Source organism: Rattus norvegicus, chromosome 7, assembly GCF_021556685.1.
Source record: "Rattus norvegicus strain SHRSP/BbbUtx chromosome 7, alternate assembly SHRSP_T2T, whole genome shotgun sequence".
NCBI lineage: Eukaryota > Metazoa > Chordata > Mammalia > Rodentia > Muridae > Rattus > Rattus norvegicus.
In genome coordinates this window covers 120,040,678-120,058,303 of record NC_141540.1, presented here as the reverse complement: position 1 = coordinate 120,058,303, position 17,626 = coordinate 120,040,678, and the positions used below count along the sequence as shown (strand labels likewise).

Below are 17,626 nucleotides of genomic sequence, written 5' to 3'. Positions count from 1 at the left end.
GGTGTGTTTCATGGGAGCCCAAGGCTTATGTATTCCATTCTCTTTGGCCTTCTCCTATGGGTACCCCCACTTCCTGGACCCACCACCATGAAAAGTCTTCATCTTGCTGTGGATTGGGAAACTGAGGCTGGGGGATGGACCCTACCAAGAGGGTGCCAGTTGTCCCAGAAAATGAGATGGCACATCTCACAGGCACCCACCTCCCAGCCTCAGGATATGAACCCCGGATTTGAGAGCTGGAGAGAGCCCAGTGAGGTTTATAGTTGAAGCCTTCCAGAACCTTGGCTCAGTTCCTGCAGCTGTTTCCTGGGAAGTGGTGACACTGGTATGGATGAACAATGGTGGCCCACCGGTTTGATGCAGTTAATTGCACTGGATGGGGCAGGCCTCAGCTAACAACCACATCCCGAGGCAGCAGAACCTGAGCTGAGGGCAGGGGAAGACACCCACTGCTCTGGAAGGCAGGAGCAAGCTTGCAGTGAGCCACCTGCCCTCTGGAAGACCTGCTTCTGGGCCTTCCCATCCCATTCCTCACCCCACGTCTCCGAAGGGACCCACTCAGAGCCCCCAACCACATTACAGGGCTGTGACCTCATCCTGGATTCCCATTGTTAGGGAGGGGATCTGTTCAGTGCCACAGAGTTAGCAGCTTCTAGCCTAGGCCTCTAGCTGCCCTTTGACAGCAGAAGAATGTAGCCGAGGATCATAGGACTAGGAAGCCTGCTTCACATGTGCTCCTCAGCTGCTGGTGCGTCATTTTGTCCCTCAGAGACCGTCTCTTCCCCTTCCCTTTGTAGGCAAAAACAAGGTAGTAGTGTGAGGGAGACCAGAAACTACCCACATGGCATTGGCCATGATGTACCCAGAGCAGAACTTGGCTTCCACTAAAATCTCCTTTAACTCCACGACCCTCCCGAGAACTGCATAAAAATGATAAACTAAGGCACAGAGAGACCAGCTAACAAGCACAAGGCCACACAACAGTTGTAGCCCCTTACCTAGTTCAAGATTCCTCCGTTCTATATGAAGTCATGCTATATTGCCCCAGCTAGCCCTAAGTGGTCCTCTTGCCTCAGTCTCCCAAGTAGTTAGCAGTACAGAACTGCACAGCTAGTCCCAGCTGCCTCCAGTATGTAGACCAGGCTGTCCGGAATGGTCTCAAACACACGACGATGTGTCTGTCCTGGCCTCCTAAATTTCAAGAATGTGTCACCATGCCCTTTCTGGCCTTTATGGAAACAAATGAAGTCCTGTGTTCTGTTCATTAGTTCACCTCCCACCATTCTGCCCTGTTGCAGTGGTACACTGGTTCACACTCTGCGGTCACTAAGCCCCCTCTATGTGCTGGGCTCGCCTTAGCCTGGAGAGCACAAGAAGAAAGGTCACTGGTACCAAGAACACGTGGAGGAGTGAATGGAAGTGCAGATGGACCAGGTTGGGCAGGGCCCCTCACATAGACATACACAAACACTCACACACGAAGGGCTGGGTTACAGGGAGCAGAGGCAGCTGCCTTTATTGGGGGCTACGGGCTGGGGCTGGCTGGCTTCACTCAAAGGCCACACACTTAATCTTGAAGTCACCATCCGCCGCCATGTAGTTGATGGCCTCCATGTTGAGGCGGTTGGGGAATTTGAATTCATGCCCGTCTGGCAGCTTGATGGTCAGGTCAGCCTGGTCAAAGGTGATGCACACCTGGTGGATGGAGAAGGGCAGTGAGCTGGGGCCTGGACCAGCTCAGAGCCCTGGGGATGGCCCCTGTATAGGTGAGGTCCATTATGTTCAAAGTGGGATGCCATTCAGTGGTAATCACACAGCCAGGACGGATCAACCTCCGCCTCTGACCACATTGTCCAGTCCACCCAGGGCCCTGCCCAGCCCCAGTCCTACCTACCTCCGTGATGCTCCCAGGCTGGAAAGGGAAGGCAGTCTCCCGTTGTTCTGTTCCCCAGGTCCCATCGTCCTTGCTGTTACACACAATGGTGTTGGCATCTCCGTGGGCGTTGAAGCGGGGGTTGAAGTGTAGGCACAGGTTGTTGCTGTCTTTCCCCAGGTTCAACACAAAGCTAAGGATGACAGGTGGGCTTTAAGCCGTGTTGCATGGCTCTAGCCCCTGGCTGGCTTACTGAGAAAATGCAACATCAGCAGCTGGCCACTAATGTGCCCTGGTGAAACTCAGTCAACAGGAAGGCCAGGAACCTGGATTCTACTTCTGGCCTCACCATGTGAACTGAGCTAGACCCTGCAGATTCTCTCTGACCCACATTTCCTTCCCTGTCTGTCAGTCAGAGGGCTTGTCCTGAAGGGAGCTCTCTCTCCCAGACATTGATCGTTGTCACCCATCATCTTGTGTATCTGAGTCCCTGGTGCTGAGCACAGAGTGGGACACACCATAGATGTTCCCTCACTGTGGAGAAAAAAGAGCAAATAATAATTCGGAGTTTGCTGCACGGAGCCTGGCAACAGTGCTCACCATGGAGGTATGGGTGGGAAGAGGAAAGAGGGCTCGGGAGCTTACTAACATCTGACAACAGACAGCAGCAGTTGCCGCCTTGAAACTGGCCCCTGGCTCTCTCTACTCCACCACTTTTCCTCTGGCTTTATTAGGAAACCTAGGCTCTTAGGGGTGTGGAATACGGAGGTGCACACTTTCAATCCTAGCTCTGAGGAGACGGAGGCATGTGGGTCTCCGTGGAGGCCAGCCTGGTCAACATAGTAGGTTCCATGATAGCCAAGGCTATAAGGCAGACTCTGTCTTTGGAAAAGAAAAAAGTCGAGACCTCTTAAGCTTGGGTGACTGGTCCAAGCTCACATGGCTGCTGAAAAATTAGGCGGTATGAATGAGGGGAAAGCGCTGGGGGGGGGGGGGAATTGAGCTTCAGCAGGGCCGCCGCAGGCAGCAGGCACGAGGGTGACCACGCCCTCCTCGCCCCCCCCCCCGCGTCCCCCTCCTTCTCCTCGGAAGGGGCGGGGGCAAGCTGGAGTTGAGGCAGCAGCTGTTTTAGTTTAAGAAACTCCAGCCGGGAGAGAGGAGGTGGGAGGGAGGGGGAGACCACGGCGATGTCGGTCGACCAGACCCGGCGAGGCAATGACTCACCCAGAAAACGCAGCATCTGCAGCTGCCCATTAACCCGCGGCGGGGTTAGGTAGGGGGGGAGAAGCGGTTCTGGCCGGCCACGCCCATCGCATTTTAGGTCTGTGAACCCCGCCCCTGCCATCTCCATTCCTTTCTCCAATCTCACCTCTTGGCGTCCGGGGCCAGCTCTCCCCGAACTTTGAGACATTCCCCAGGTTTGAGATTCAGGTTGCTGGCGACCAGACCCTGTGTAGACAAGACCACCCAGCTGTGTTTAGGTTGGAGTTAGGAGCGACCTACAGTGGCCTGGGGTGTGGGAATGGGGTCATTTCCACCCTGGGATACCCTGACCAACCCTAGGGGAAGCCCAAGGTAGGATGGGTGGTCAGGATAGGGTGTAGGTTCTAGTCTTGATTATCCCTGCAGTTGGAGAGAGTCCCCATTCCCAGCAGGGTGTCAAACTTGTGGCTGTCCTACAGAACAGGCCCTAGAAGATTCACCCATCATCAGCTTGGGGATCTGGACTTAGAGTGGAGGGGAAGATGGCATATGACCACCTAAATCCTCATTTAGCTGATGGACAGGGTTAGGCGACTACTAGCCCAAGGCCCTGCTTCTCTGAGAGAATGCAGCCCGAACCTCCGCAATCTGATTCAAGGCTCTCAGTCCAGAGGCACAGCAACTAGAGCGGAGAAGCTAAGAGGCGGGCCTGCTCTGCGGGAGAGGACAGACTGAGAGTGGCAATGTGGACTTAGTAAGTTAGAGAGCCCAGCATTTATCTGGGCATTGCGCGCAGCTGCCTGGGTGAGTGCACAGGAGTTAATTTGGGTAAGGAGTTTCTTTGACATTTGAACCCCATTCCGGAGGGCTTGCCTGTGTGTCTGTGTGTGCAAATGCATGCAGTTTCCTCGGCTCAGACCTGACCAGCTTCCACTGACCAGCCTGCCGCCTATCTCGGGCCCAGGAGGTGTTTTTTGTTTGTTTTGTTTTGTTTTTTTTTTCTCCAAAAGTTTTCTGGAGCAGAGGGTGACCAACTGAGCCCTGGCTCTGTGACTGGGGACAGCTGCAGCGGGGGAGGGGTCAGGAGACTCTAGAATAGAGCAGAGGGAATAGTGAATGGCCTTGGATAAAATGTCCCCCTGCCTCCTTCTTCCTCGGGGGCCACACCCTTCCCACTCCCACTTCTCAGAAAACTACAAAGTGGCAGAGTACTGGACCTTGCAAGACATGCCACAACTCAGAGAAATCCAGAACATTCTTAACCCAGAGAGGCTGAAAGTTTCAGGGGGGACTATGACAGCCACCCCCATTTTACAGATGTAGCCAGTGAGGACCAGAGAAAACACCTGTCCAAGGCTGCACAGCTGGGACTAGAAGCAATTTCCCAATTGGCTACTCCCCTGTGTTCATCTGCTTCTGCTCAATCCCCTAGACCTTGGAACAGAGGGTCCCGCACTCACACAGGCCATGATTGAAGCGAAGAGATTCCTGCGACCTGCTCCACCAGCTGTCAGAAGACTCCACCCGAGAGATGGGCCCCAGGCCCGCTCCGACCTTTTTAACTGGATCAGACCCGGTGAGTCCCGCCCCTCCCCGAGAATTCAGCCAATTGCCTGTCAGGACAGGGCTGGGGGTCACCAGAAGCGGAGTCAACGGATTTATAAAGTCAATTTGGAGCAGAGGTGACCAGTCAGAGAGGAGAGCCCCTCTCTTAGTCCCTCCCTCAGGGTCCAGGCGCCGCCTCTTATTCTTCTTCATCCCTCTTCCCACTAAAAAAAGATTTGTGCTGTGGCAGAGATTGGGGGAGCCAGTGGAAAATAGTTTAAGGATGAGTTAAGCTCAAGAGTTGGCGGGATGGGGCCTGGGGCCAGCAGGGAGAAAGCCCCTGAGGCCCAGCGCAGCTGGTGGGGAAGGGGGTGTATAGACACCCCCCCACCCCCCACCCCCCACCCCACCCCCCGCCTGCAGAGCATTAAAGCAATCTCTTAAGAGGCTGCCGCCTGGCAGGCCAGGGTGTGGCTCTCACTATTGCTCCTTCTGTGGGCTTCTGCGGAGGGCTGAGGAGGACCACAAAGCACAGGCCCCACCCGGGTTTTCCCCGGAAGCAGAGGACTGCCGCTGCGGCTCAGTGCTGCTCACTAGGGCTGGGCTGGGCGCCAGGCCTGAGACTATGTCCTTGGCTTATACCTTGGATTTCACCCCACTGCAGGGCCTGGCTGTGACATCCCTGGGGCCTGAGAGGCAGACCTCGAGGCAGCCCAGGATGTGCTAGCTTTGCACCCTTGGTCTCATTCTTATTTTTGGAGAAGAGACATGGTCATCCCTTCCCATCCATTTAGCAGTTATTTTCCTGAGCACCTACTATGTGTCTAGCCCCGTGCTGGCCTCAGAGAAGATGAGCCTCTCCTAGTCTCTGCTCTCAGAATTCACGGGTTGGAAAGAATCTGACTATGAGCTGAAATAAGAAATAACACCGTGTTGGCATCGGGCAGCCACTCACTCAGGCCGGGTGAAGATGGGCATATGAAGCAGGGGCTGGAAGCCCATGCCTGGGGAATGAGCTGCTTACCATGTAGAAGAAAGCTGAGAGTTAAGGATTGTGAAGGGCCTCATTGGCCAGGAAAAGGGTTTTCGTGTTCGTTTACCTGAGAGTCCTGGGGAGCTACAGATAGTCATGGGGTGATATGAGACTTAGGAAGGCTCACTGAGCAGAGCGGAGGGTTTGTGATAAAACAAGGCACTTCAAGGGTGCTCTTGCCAAGACGCCTGGACTCCTCCCGAGCGCTAGAAGGTTACTGAAAGGGCGAGTTTGCCCTCTCTGCCTTTGTCTTGTATCTGTCTCCTTTCCTTTGGCTCAGACTCCGCTTGACTCAGCCTTCCTGACCTAACCCTTCTGAGCCAAAGGCACAAAGACAAGTCACTGTCTCAAACCAGCCCAGCAAAGACTTGTGGGGCAACTGCTTCCCCACATGAGGGCCGGTGTTCCCCAGGTAACTCTGTACAGCACACCCCCACACCCAGGAGCCGGAGTGACCCTCTCCCGAGAACCCACATGTCCCCTTAAGCGATGCGACCTCTTTGAGCCATCTTACAAGGCCAGTCTGCTCAGGTATGCATACCTCTTGCTGTCTGTGCCAGTTCTTCCAATATTTAAACTTAAAATACATACAATGGTGGCTCGTGCCTGTAACACCAGCACTTGGGAAGCTAAGGCAAGACAATTAGGAATTCCAGGCCACCATCTGCTACATGAGACACTGGCTCAAACAGCTAGCCAGGCAGTGATGGTACACACTTTTAATCCCAGCATTCAGGATGTAGACACAGGCAGATCTCTTATGAGTTCAAAGGCAGCCTGGTTTACAGATTGAAGTTCCAGAATAGTCAGAACTACATACAGAAACCCTGTCTCCAAAAACAGGGTAGCCACATTGAATTAATCCTTTTGTATTTTTTTTAAAGATTTATTTATCTATCATATATATGAGTACACTGTAGCTGTCTTCAGACACACCAGAAGAGGGCATCGGATCTCTTTACAGATGGTTGTGAGCCACCATGTGGTTGCTGGGAATTGAACTCATAACCTCTGGAAGAGCAGTCGGGTGCTCTTAACCGCTGAGCCATCTCTCCAGCCCGTGTATTTTTTACCATTGCTGCCCTAGCCTCTTTTTAGACAAGAGTCTTTTAAAGATTTACTTATTTTATGTATCTGAGTACACTGTATGTTACTGTCTTCAGACACACCAAAAGAGGGCATCAGATCCCATTACAGATGGTTGTGAGCCACCATGTAGTTGCTGGGGACTGAACTCAGCTCTTAACCACTGAGCCATCTCTCCAGCCCTAGACAAGTCTTATGTGGTACAGCCTGGCCTCAACTTGCTGTGCTAAGGATGACTTTAAACCTCTGTTTCTCCTGCTCCTGCCTCTCAAGTTCTGGGATTTTAGGCCTGTGACAACTCAGTCTTGATGGGGACTGAACCAGACCTTCACTGGTGCTAAGAGATCATTGTACTAAATAGTTATTTCTTTAATGGTTGTAGAAGCCAAGCTCTACTGGTTGGCTATGAGAGCCCCCCTCTCCTACCCAAAAATCTCTGGTTAGCTAGAGGGGTATTCAGCTCACACTGGGGAAACAGGTGGTGGTGGCGAGGGCAACAGGGAGTCCATGTTGCCATTCCCCTTCTGAAACTGCCATCTTGGAAGAGTCGTAAAGATAAGGAATCGTGAGTCACATCTGGAGGCCAGGCCAGCAATCCTCCTTGCCCTACCCAGCCTTTCCCTCCCAGGCTCATCTCTAGCTCCTTCCTCCAGATGTGGAAAGCCCACCCAGAATGGGAGGAGAGGGGAGCCTGCAGGGCACAGCGGAGATGCTGTCAGATCTGCAGCGAGGCTGGGCTGCCCCATCATCCCCAGCCCCGCCCTCAAGTAACCACCAGGGAAACTAACCACAGCAGCTTCGGTCTTCCCTCTGAGGCCTCTCCAGACTTCAGTTACAGCCTGGCCAGTTCCTCTACAGTTCCAACTGTGTGTGCCCCTCTCCCACATCAGGCAGGGTTCCAGGAAGAGGACCAGAGAGGTGAGGCAGGCAAACCCAAGGGCTGAGAGCTCAGGGCTCCAGGAGACGTCCCTGACAGGTCATGACTTGAATAGAAGGCCTGTGTCTCCAGGAAGTGTCTGAGGCCTGAGGACACTTCTCTGTAGGTGCTGTCCGAGCAGGCTGGCCACAGAGGAGCATGGTATGAGGATCAGTCTCTGGACTGGGGCCTGGAGATTCTGGTTTTGCCTCCATCCCTGCTTGTTCAGTTTCTCCATTTGCAACTGTACGTGTAAGTCCTGCTTTCCTTACTGAGGGCACCATAGGGCAGGACTCAGGTCTGTGGCCCTTCAGAGGTGACCTTTGCCTTGAGACAATCGGATGCTGTAGCCCAGGCTGGTCTGGAATTTGAAGCAGTCCGGCCTGCGATAACAGGTGAGAGTTCACCATACCTAGCTGAGCTTAGGTTTTACAGTCCCCTTGTTGACTTTCAAGGTTACCTTCCTTGGTGTCTGGTTAACCCTCTCCTGGGGCCCTCTCCCACCTGAGCTGTGGTATGGATTTGCTAATGGCCCCTGTAACAGGCACTGTGGTTTTTAAGGCAGGGTGGACAGAGATAAAGTCCTTTCTGTGCTCCACACCCTTAAGTGCTCAGGGCCTCCTGGTGGTGGCACCTACTTATCTGTCAGGCCCAGTGCCCGGCGCCTTGCTTTCAAAGCCTATCTCATTTGAGCGTATCATCTCTCCTTCGTCTCTGCCCACCTGGTGAACTTCTGTCCAGGGAACAGCAGCTGTGGCCAGATCCCAGACAGAGGCGGGATGCGGAACAGAGGCGAGCATGGATTTGGGGGCCGTGGCCCTGGGCGTTGGTTATTCTGAACAATGTCCAGATTCTAGAAGGTAGCAGATGTCGATCATTCCATGGTGAGCTGAGGATCACGGGTATTGAGTTGCAATGGCTATTTCCTTCCTCGTTCCCTAAGGCCAAAGCTGGGCCCTGAGGATTCCTCCTCAGGCTCCTGCAGTAGGGCAGCAGAGTCCTCTGGAATTCTGTTCCGAAGCCCGGCCCTTGGATCCGGGCTTAGCTTATCCATACTGGTCCCAGCCAGCAAGGTCCTTCCTAGCCCTCCAGCTCCTACCCGTCCCCAACAGTCTGTACTGGTTGCAGCCAACACTGGCAGAGTGCCGTGGAGCACACCAGTACCATCCACAGCACCCACCAAGCTTGCTCCAACACAAAGTCCTTGAAGTCAGAGCAGGGAGGGACCCCGCAGATGCTCTCCCACATCTGTGGAAACCAGAAAGGGAGGATACTTGGCTGTGCTCTCACGGGGAGCTGGGGCTGAGGAGAACAACATGGACCTGGGCACCAAGACTCTGAAATCTGTTTCATGAAGAATAGAAGGGCAGCTTGTGTTGGTACCCCTTCTGACCTCCCCCACTGCACCTCCTTGCTGCTGCCCCGTGACCCACTTTTCCAGACAGCCACCTTTCTCATCTAGTTTGTTTCCTATTTGGGGTTTGTCCTCGTCTGATCCCAGGCCCCAAACTCCAGAGCCCAGGCCTAAGTCTTTTTCATATGCTTTAGAGTGTTAGTTTGAAATTATTGGATTAGTTACATTTGGGCTTGTGAGTACATACAGTCTGTTGTGTCAGGGGCATAGTGGCAGGGTTGTGAGGCAGCTGGTCACATTGTTTCTGCATTTGGGAAGAAGAGAGGGATGGATCCTGGCGACCACCAAACTTTCTCTTTTCCTCACCCAGGGTCAGTGCCACCCACATTCAGGATGGGACTTGCATCATCAGTTAGACTTCTCTGGAAACATCCTCTCAGGTGTCCCCAGAGATGTGTCAGAAGGCATACCAACCTCACGCAAAGGCTCCTCACAATGGCGGCCCCTCTTCCCACAGCATTTTCTGTACTGATCCTGATTGCTCTGCCTACCTTGTAAGTAACCAAAAGGAAGGGGGGGGGGTGTATTTTGGCTCATGGTTTGAGGGGAAACGGTCCACCTCAATGAGGAAGACACGGTGGCAGAATGTGGGACAGGTGGTCATACTATGCTTGCCATCAGCAAGCAGAGAGAGATGAATGCTGGCCTCAGTCCTCATTCTTTCTTAACTGTTCCCCGCCTGTGGGATGCTGCTGCCCACATTCAGGGTTGGCTTTCCTTCTTCAGTTAACCCTTCTGGGAAATATCAGCAGAGACCTGTTCAAGGTTGTGTCTCCTTCCCAACACCCACTTGGTAGCTCACGACCTCCTGTAACTCCAGTTCCAGGGATGTCCAATACCATTTTCTCACCTCCGTGGGTACCAGGCACACACATCATGCAAATACAGACATACATGCAAGCAAATGCTTATAAATTTTGGTCATTTCTTTTCAAAAAGGCAAAATTAATGCAGTGCTGAAATAAATGGTTACTGTATTGAAGCTCAAAGGAAATAGTAACTGGACTAGTCTCAAGCCTTCTTTTGCTTTGGAATGAGACTTTGAAAGTTGGGCTTTTCTTCCTCTGAATTTCCAGGTATTCCTAGGGATCAGTTAGTCAATTGGATCTGGAGGTCCTTTTCTTTTTTCCCCCTAAATAGTATGTAAACAAAAGTATAAAGATGTTCATGCTGGACTTTCATGGGTTTTAGGTCACTCTCTACTTGGGGCTTCATTTAGCTTCAAAGATGACTTAAAAAAAAAGATTTATTTATTTTTATGAGTATGGGGTACCTGTCTTCAGACACACCAGAAGAGGGCATCAGATCTCATTACAGATGGTTGTGGGTCACCATATGGTTGCTGGGAATTGAGCTCAGGACCTCTGGAAGAACAGTCAATGCTCTTAACCACTGAGCCATCTCTCCAGCCCAATGACTGTTTTTTGCTGTTTGTCTTTTTTTTTTTTTTTTTTTAATTTTTATGTATATGACTACACTGTCACTGCTTCAGACACACCAGAAGAGGGCATCAGATCCCATTACAGATGGTTGTGGGTCACCATATGGTTGCTGGGAATTGAACTCAGGACCTCTGGAAGAGCAGTCAGTACTCTTAACAGCTGAGCCATCCCTCCAGTCCCGCTGTTTGTCTTTGAGACAGAGTTTCTTTGTGTAGTTCTGGTTGTACTGGAACTCAGAGACATCCATCCACCTGCCTCTGCCTCCAGAGTGATGGGATTAAAGGCATGTGGCACCACTTTTTTCGGTTAGTGTTTGGGTCAGATACCTTGCAGCTGAAGCTGCAGGTGGTTTTGAGCTGCCAATCTGAGGGCAAGCACAGTTTGTGCTCTTAACTGGGCGTCTCAAGCGGTGGCTTTGTTGCTTTTTGAGACAGGGTCATGCACTTCGCATTGAAGAGTGAAGACCGCTCTAGGTCACTGCCCTGAGGTATGCTGGTGTTTTGTGAGGTGTGTGAAATGTATCCTACACAGTAGAGAAGTAAATGGATTGCACCTATTCTGATAAATTGCAGTGATAGAAGGGTCGAAGGCTGCAGAGCAGGGAGAGGGAGTCAGGGATGAATCACCCTTTGAAGAAATTCCAGCCCGAGAGATTTTTAAGGAGTGCATAATGCCACGTTATCTAAAATTTAAGGAGGGGATGGCGAGATGGCCTGAGGGTGGGGAGCTCATCCTGTGTCCTCCAGTTTCTACTCTCCAGAGGGCTGCAACATTCTGGGCAAATATTTATCTCCAGTTCAAAGCAAAGATTAGCTGTCTGTCCTGGTCTGAGTCCACATCACATTTCTTCTTTCTGGATGGCGCTGGTACCTGAGGCACAGGAAGCATTTGATCTACCACTGAGCTACATGCCTGCACCACATACCTACGGGTTCCTAGGAGTAATTCAAGTACTGGGTAATGTGGATGGATGTCTCTGTGGAGGCCAGAGGACCTCAAGCATCCCCCACTCCAGCAATATCTTTTCCTTTTTTCAAACAAGGTTTCTCAGTGTACCCCTGGATGTCCTGGAACTCACTTTGTAGACCAGGCTGGTTGCAAACTCAAGAGAGCGATCCACCTGCCTCTGCCTCCCCACTATTAGAATCAATGGCCACCACTCCTGGCCCATCATTGGGTTTTTAAGGGACTGAAACAGACCTAAATGTAAGGCCTCAGAGATGCTAAAAGCTCAGCAGGCAAGGTGTATCTGTGCTGAGAACACAGAAATGGGAGGCATCTTTTCTTGTGGGGTGTGAGTGCAGGGGGCTGGTGCTTCAGGGAGGCAGGCTCAGACACAGCCCACAGACACTTCCATTCACATTTTATTAAGTTCACAACAGGTGGAGGGGGTGGGACGGTCCCGCCCTGCCCCCACCTTCACTGGCACACAATAAATAAATAAATAGCTGGGAATGGGCAGGTGGAGAGGTGGAGCTGCAAACACTGACTGCAGGCGGGGACTTGAGGGTCCCCTCCAAGCTGTAAAAGCCATCAACACTGGACGGTACTATGGTGGGAGGGGGGACTTCTCCATATCACCCCAGGCCAACAGAGGAGCCCACCGGGCAGTCTGTGGAGGGGGGTGACTTCAAAGTTGACCCTCTGAGATGAGGTCTGACTCTGCAACCCAGGTCACCAGACTCATAGCAACCCTCCTGCCTCAGCCTCCCAAGTGGTATCCATACAGGGATTCATCACCCTATGCTGCCAGGACCTGGTTGCTTGGTTGGTCCAGTCAGGCCAGGATTGTCAAAAGGGCACAAGTCTCCTGGACTTGTAGATTGTTCTGTTTGGGATCTAAGAGGTCAGAGAGCGTGAGCACGGTGGCCGTTAATTGTTGTCCTAATGGACACTCAGCCTCTGACTGGTGCTCTGGGGCTCCAGGATACACAAGGCATTCTTTAAGTTCCTACTTGGTCCACTGAAGGCTCACTCTGAGACACTAATAAGCCAGCAGTTTTCCTTCCACAGGCCTATGCAGGCCAGGAATGGGCTGGAGATCCCTGGACCTGATTGGTCAACAAGAACCTAGGGACAGAGCACTAGAGGTCCCAGAGAACGGGAGGAGCTTAGGTACTCCAGGTTGGAAAAAAAAAAAATCTGCATTTGGCTTCGGAACCCAAGGAGAGGAGGTGGACAGGGCAGGAAACAAGGCCACCTGGTGGGGTCAGGCCAGGGTGAACCTTCAAGATGTGGGGGACAGCTTCTGAAGAGCAGAGTGTCCAGGCACAGCTGGGAGGGGTGTGAGAGCCCACAAACCTTCCTGCACCCCAGCCTCCCTTCACTGGTATACAGACACCCACGCCAGGAGGCTCATGGTACTGGGTGTGACTCATGGCCTGTAGCCTCCATCTACGGGATCAGGGAACTGGGGAGGTGGACTCAGTCCTCCAGCCCCTCCATCAAGTCTGCAATGCTCTCCACATAGTAGTGAGGCACAAGGTCATGCTGGCCAGCCGCCAGGTAAGCCTGGGCTTCTTCGAGGCTTGAGACACCCGTGAGCGTGAGCACGGTGGTCATGCCGCAGCGGTGGCCAAAGAGTATGTCGGTCTCCAGGCGGTCTCCCACCATCAGCATGCGGGCAGGGTCCACACTGAAGTCTTCTGTGATGCACTGGAACATGTAAGGGCTGGGCTTGCCTACCACTAGGGCCTGGCGTCCTGAGGCTGTCTCCACTGCAGCAGCCAGGCTTCCGGTACCTGTGGGCAGGGATACTTGGTCAGCAAGGGGGAGGCAGCTGGGCCAGACCTAAAGGCTGGGCGCTGCCTGTCCCAGACACTGAATTCAGAATCATCACTGCACTGGGCACACTGTCTTAGTTTCTCAATCTAACATGAAGCTGGTAATGACACTCACCTCCTGTGTGTAGGTAAGCCCTTCAGCCTCTCTGACTTTCTCTTAACTGTGGTAAGACAGGGTCCATGTAACACTTCCCCTGAAGGAATGCTGTGGGCCTTGCTGGGGAAGGGCACTTAGCAGTGTGGTTACTGCTTCAAGAAGCCACGCTTGTGGCATGGAAATTTGGCACAGCCCGCCTGGAATGTAGCAAGGCACAGCAATATCCACACCTCTGACCCAGTCGGCCTCGCAGGGAAAACGATCCCCTAGAGAAAATTTCAGCCAGAGACAAAAAGCTACACCCTGGACAATGTCTACAGCTACAGTAAGCATGGGAAGTGGCAAGGCTGGGGTAGAAGCCAGAGAGTCTAACAACAGAGGCCTGTTTAGGCTCTGCCTCCCAGCCAGCACCTATCTGCTGGCACAATGAGTCTCCTATTCCTGCCCACTGGCGTGACCTCGTGCCAGAACATTCTGCCTTTACACCAACACCTACAACTAAATGAAGAGAAGCGGCACCCTTTATTCAGTGTACTGAAAGCCCATTTCACAGACGAGAAAGCCAAGACCCCATGGCACGAAGAAATCTGCCCAGAGCTGAGCTTCCTTAGTGTGTTGGTTTGAATGTGATCACCCATAGTCGTCCTCAATTGGATACTTTATGAGATGAGATGCCACTCTGCCGGAGGAAGTGCACCACTAGAGACAAGCTTGGAAGTCTGAAAGCTTCCCACCGTCTCCCCAGGGTACGCTCTCAGCTTCCTGGGGGTAGTTCACAATGTTCACTGCCCTAGCCACCAAGCCTACCACTTGTGTTTCCCACTCTTCTTCCTCTGGAACCAGAAGCCCCCAATATACTCTTCCTTCTATGAGCTGCCGTGGTCACGGTGCTTTATCACAGCATAGAAAAGGAACATATTTCAGAAGGGCATAGCGACTTGCACTGTAGAGGCTGAGGCAGGAGGCTCAGTGAGAGGCCTCCCCAGGCTACACGGTGAGATCCGGTCTCGAACACCACCACCAACAATGAATTATTCACAAGAAAAGTACCAAGTTCTGAACACTTGCCACCACCACTAACTCTGCTGTATTCTTGAGGTGATTGTGGCAATTCCATACCAACAACAGCTTCCCAGGCTGTTGGCGGTACACCAGCCAAGGAGGGAGGAGTGCTCTCACCAGACACCATCTGGAGATATAAGTCAAGACCCTCCCATGAGTATTTCTTACTATAAGCCAGTCTGATTCAAATACCTGGGCCTCTTTCCACTCTCATAGGGACATTGCTGAACTACAGCAGCCAGAGAGAGTGGACAGGAAAAGCAAGGAGTTGCTCTAGCAACCAGGGCACAGCCAGAGAACCTGAGCCTCGTGCTGGGAGGTAGTGGTGCACACTTTTTAATCCCAGCACTTGGGAGGCAGGCCGAGGCTGAGACCCTGTCTCAAAAACACAGAAGTGAGCAAAAAGATTGTCCCAGCTCCCAGGGCAGGGCTAGTTTCTCTTGGCCCCACATCTACAGTCATCCTGCTAAGCTTCCAACCCACAGTCCACACTGGGGCTAAGCAGCAAGCATCCCAGCAGGGGAGCCCATGAATGTGACACCTAACTCCTAACTCACGGCTGTGTGTGACGGCCTACTCCCGCAGTGGCGGCCACTTCTACTTGCCAGCTCACAGGGCTGCCCAGTGGCAAACAAGCACACAATTTCGCAGGCCTGTGATGAAGTCGGGTAAGAACTGGGATGGGGTGGGCTCCACATTATTTCAGACCTGATGCACAATCGAGATCTCTGTTAGTGACCGTTGGTCTACCTTCCCCTGCTCCTGGTTACAGCGCATGGCCACAGGGCATTTGTTAATCAATGCTTGGAAGCTACATCACTCACAAATGTGGCGGCCAGCCTGTGTCTGCTAATGCTCTGTCTCCCCCTCCAGGCAGTAGGAGTGACCAGCAGGTTGGACGAGTACAGTTAGGTGGGTGCCTGGACAGGAGAAGCCAGGAGGGTTCCTGCAGAGGTTTGGGGCTAGGCCCTGCCTCTCCCAAGCTGCTTAGGCCACCTTTCAGGGGACCCAGGAGAAGCTCTTGTCCCACAGCCTCAACCCAAGCTTTTTGGGAAATCAGACTTGACAGTAACAGGATGGGAGAAAGGATGCTGCAGCTGTGACCTCTCCCCCAAGATTTGTGGGGAGAAGCCTCATGCAGGAGGTGGACCATAGGTATCACGCAAAGCCAGGAGCCAGGAAAGGCCCAGGCAGTAACTTCCTTTTTCGGCTACACCATCTTGACCGAATGCTAATATCTCTTTGCTCACTGCCATCCCACCTTGCAGCATGCCTCCTCCAGGAAGGCTTCCCAGATCCTCTCCACATGCACCCATTTCACTGCCCCACCATGAACCCATGACTGCCTCACTTCCTTCAACACCACCCTGAAGAACCCCAGAATTTGGTATCAAGGACTATCTGGGCCAAAGGCTAGCAGGATGGAGTGGCAGAGATACGCCCATGCCTTATCCGGAGGACCCAAACCTGTCTATAGCCACTCATCACTATCTGATTGTCTCTGCCGCTCCACCTCTTGGCTCATTCCCAACTGTCAGTGCTCCAGTCTAGGTGTAGGCCTGAGTATTCCCAGTAACAACAGCCCGAAGTGCTCTTGGATGGATGGATATCGGATGGACAGATGGATGTACGGATGGATGGGGGTGTTCCAAAGGCCAAGTTCAGATTCCCCTACCCTATGCTGTGTGTTCTCGGGCAGCACACTTCCTTTGAGCATCGAAACTGAAAAATGGGCCAACACTCTTAATTTTGAACTAATCTGGAAAGGAAACGAAGGCACCATTAAAGGGCTTCAGGAAGCTATTCATAAACTGAAGGGTTGGGTTTGGGAGCCCTGGGATGACCAGCCTGGTTAAGAGCCACACTCCCTTACCCAGGCAGAGATGCTCTGAGGTTATGTAACTCACAGGGTTAGCCAAGTAGGGCCGGACCTGGAACTGAGGTCAAGCTCCACTGCCCTCCAGTCTCCACGCTGGCCTCCATCCTGATTCTGGAAGCGTGAATCCAGCTCTTCATGAACATTATCCTTTCAGACCTATTCTACAAGCCCACCGCCAAAGTGGGTGGGGCCAATAACAAAAGCCCAGGAGGCCAGTTCCAAACCTGGATCCCACCTTCAATTCCCTGAGCTACAGTGAGCCTAAGGTGGCTCGTCTGTTAAACCGGTCCTCGGCCACTTGCCGGACAGGCGGCAGCTGCAGTAATTACGAGACGTGAGACGGGGCCCTGCGCACATCCCAGCGCCCAGTCCCGCGCTCACCGGGGGTCCGGCTTCCGTCGGTGAGTGGGTGCCAAGGGTCGCGATCTGTGGCCACTAGCAGGCAGTCGGGGTCGCGCAGGTGCGCGCACGCCTCGGTCAACTTGGCGAAGGAAAAATGCTCGTCGTAGCCTACGAGCACAGCGCGCACGCGCGGGTCGTCGCCGGGGTCTCCCGCCAGGCGCAGCCCCGCGGCACGCAGCTCGGCGCGCAGCCCCTCGCCACCCAGCACGAACACGGCGCCCGGTGCGTCGGTAGGCCCGGGCAGGCGCTGGCGCAGGAGGCGGGCGGCACACACCGCGGAGCTGAAGAGCTCCTCGGCGCGCAGCCCCGTGAAACCCAGGCGGGCGAAGCGCAGCGCCAGCTCGGGCCGCGCGCGCCGGCTGTTGTTGCTCACGAACAGCGTGGCCTTGCCCGCCTGCGCCAGCCGCTGCAGCAGCTCAGGGGCACCCGGAACGATGCGCTCGCCGTTCCACAGCACCCCGTCGCAGTCGAACAAGACGCCCTGCGCCTGGCCCAGCACGTCGCGCAGGGCCGCGCCGCGCAGCCGCTCGCAGCGCGCCATGCAGCCGGCTGGCCGCTCGCACGCGCGCGCTGCGCTCCCTCCGCCGACAAGGGGTAGCTCCACCAATTGACGTGCAGAACGGGGCTGGGGCGGGGCTACCATCACAGGCTTCAGCCAGTGGCGACGAGAGTTTAGTCGAAGGCTCTAGCCGATCTCGAAGGAGCTCGGAGAAAGGGGCGGGACCGCAGGGCGCCAGGGGACCAATGGTGAGCCAGACTGGTCTGGAGCGAATCGCCGTGCGCTTCCCAGCCAATTAGAAACGTAGGCCAGCTGGTTGCTAGGAGAAAAAAAACAGAGGCTGAGAGATTTGTTGTCTTCTGGCTAGATCTTGCCCTCCAAACCATTGACGC

At 53.6% G+C, this 17,626-nt stretch overlaps 2 protein-coding genes and 1 long non-coding RNA gene across 4 annotated transcripts; 1 reads left to right on the top strand and 2 right to left on the bottom strand.

Moving 5' to 3' along the window:
- Nucleotides 1-1,486: 1,486 nt before the first annotated feature.
- Nucleotides 1,487-4,581, bottom strand: Lgals1 (galectin 1). Its single transcript, NM_019904.1, has 4 exons — nucleotides 4,537-4,581; nucleotides 3,243-3,322; nucleotides 1,895-2,066; nucleotides 1,487-1,695 (listed from the first exon to the last, which is right to left on the bottom strand). Exons 1-4 carry the CDS (start codon nucleotides 4,543-4,545, stop codon nucleotides 1,549-1,551), a joined length of 408 nt encoding a protein of 135 aa, NP_063969.1. The 5' UTR covers nucleotides 4,546-4,581; the 3' UTR covers nucleotides 1,487-1,548.
- LOC134479755 (uncharacterized) lies at nucleotides 3,223-12,632 on the top strand. The gene is made up of 2 exons (XR_015624903.1): nucleotides 3,223-4,652; nucleotides 9,381-12,632. It is a non-coding gene; the product is annotated as an uncharacterized LOC134479755 (long non-coding RNA).
- Pdxp (pyridoxal phosphatase) lies at nucleotides 11,859-17,308 on the bottom strand. Of its 2 annotated transcripts, none has more exons than XR_015624400.1 (2): nucleotides 16,362-17,286; nucleotides 11,859-13,253 (listed from the first exon to the last, which is right to left on the bottom strand). XR_015624400.1 is itself a non-coding variant. In NM_001135819.1 (2 exon segments), coding segments are annotated over 2 exon segments (879 nt in total). In that variant the 5' UTR covers nucleotides 17,277-17,308; the 3' UTR covers nucleotides 11,859-12,936.
- Nucleotides 17,309-17,626: the final 318 nt, after the last annotated feature.

Excerpts from the sequence above, each read along its gene's own strand:
- Lgals1 (NM_019904.1), bottom strand. Across the intron at positions 2,067-3,242 it reads CTGGCCCCGGACGCCAAGAG|CTTTGTGTTGAACCTGGGGA; the intron begins GTGAGATTGGAG and ends TGTCATCCTTAG. Across the intron at positions 1,696-1,894 it reads AGCCTGGGAGCATCACGGAG|GTGTGCATCACCTTTGACCA; the intron begins GTAGGTAGGACT and ends TCCATCCACCAG.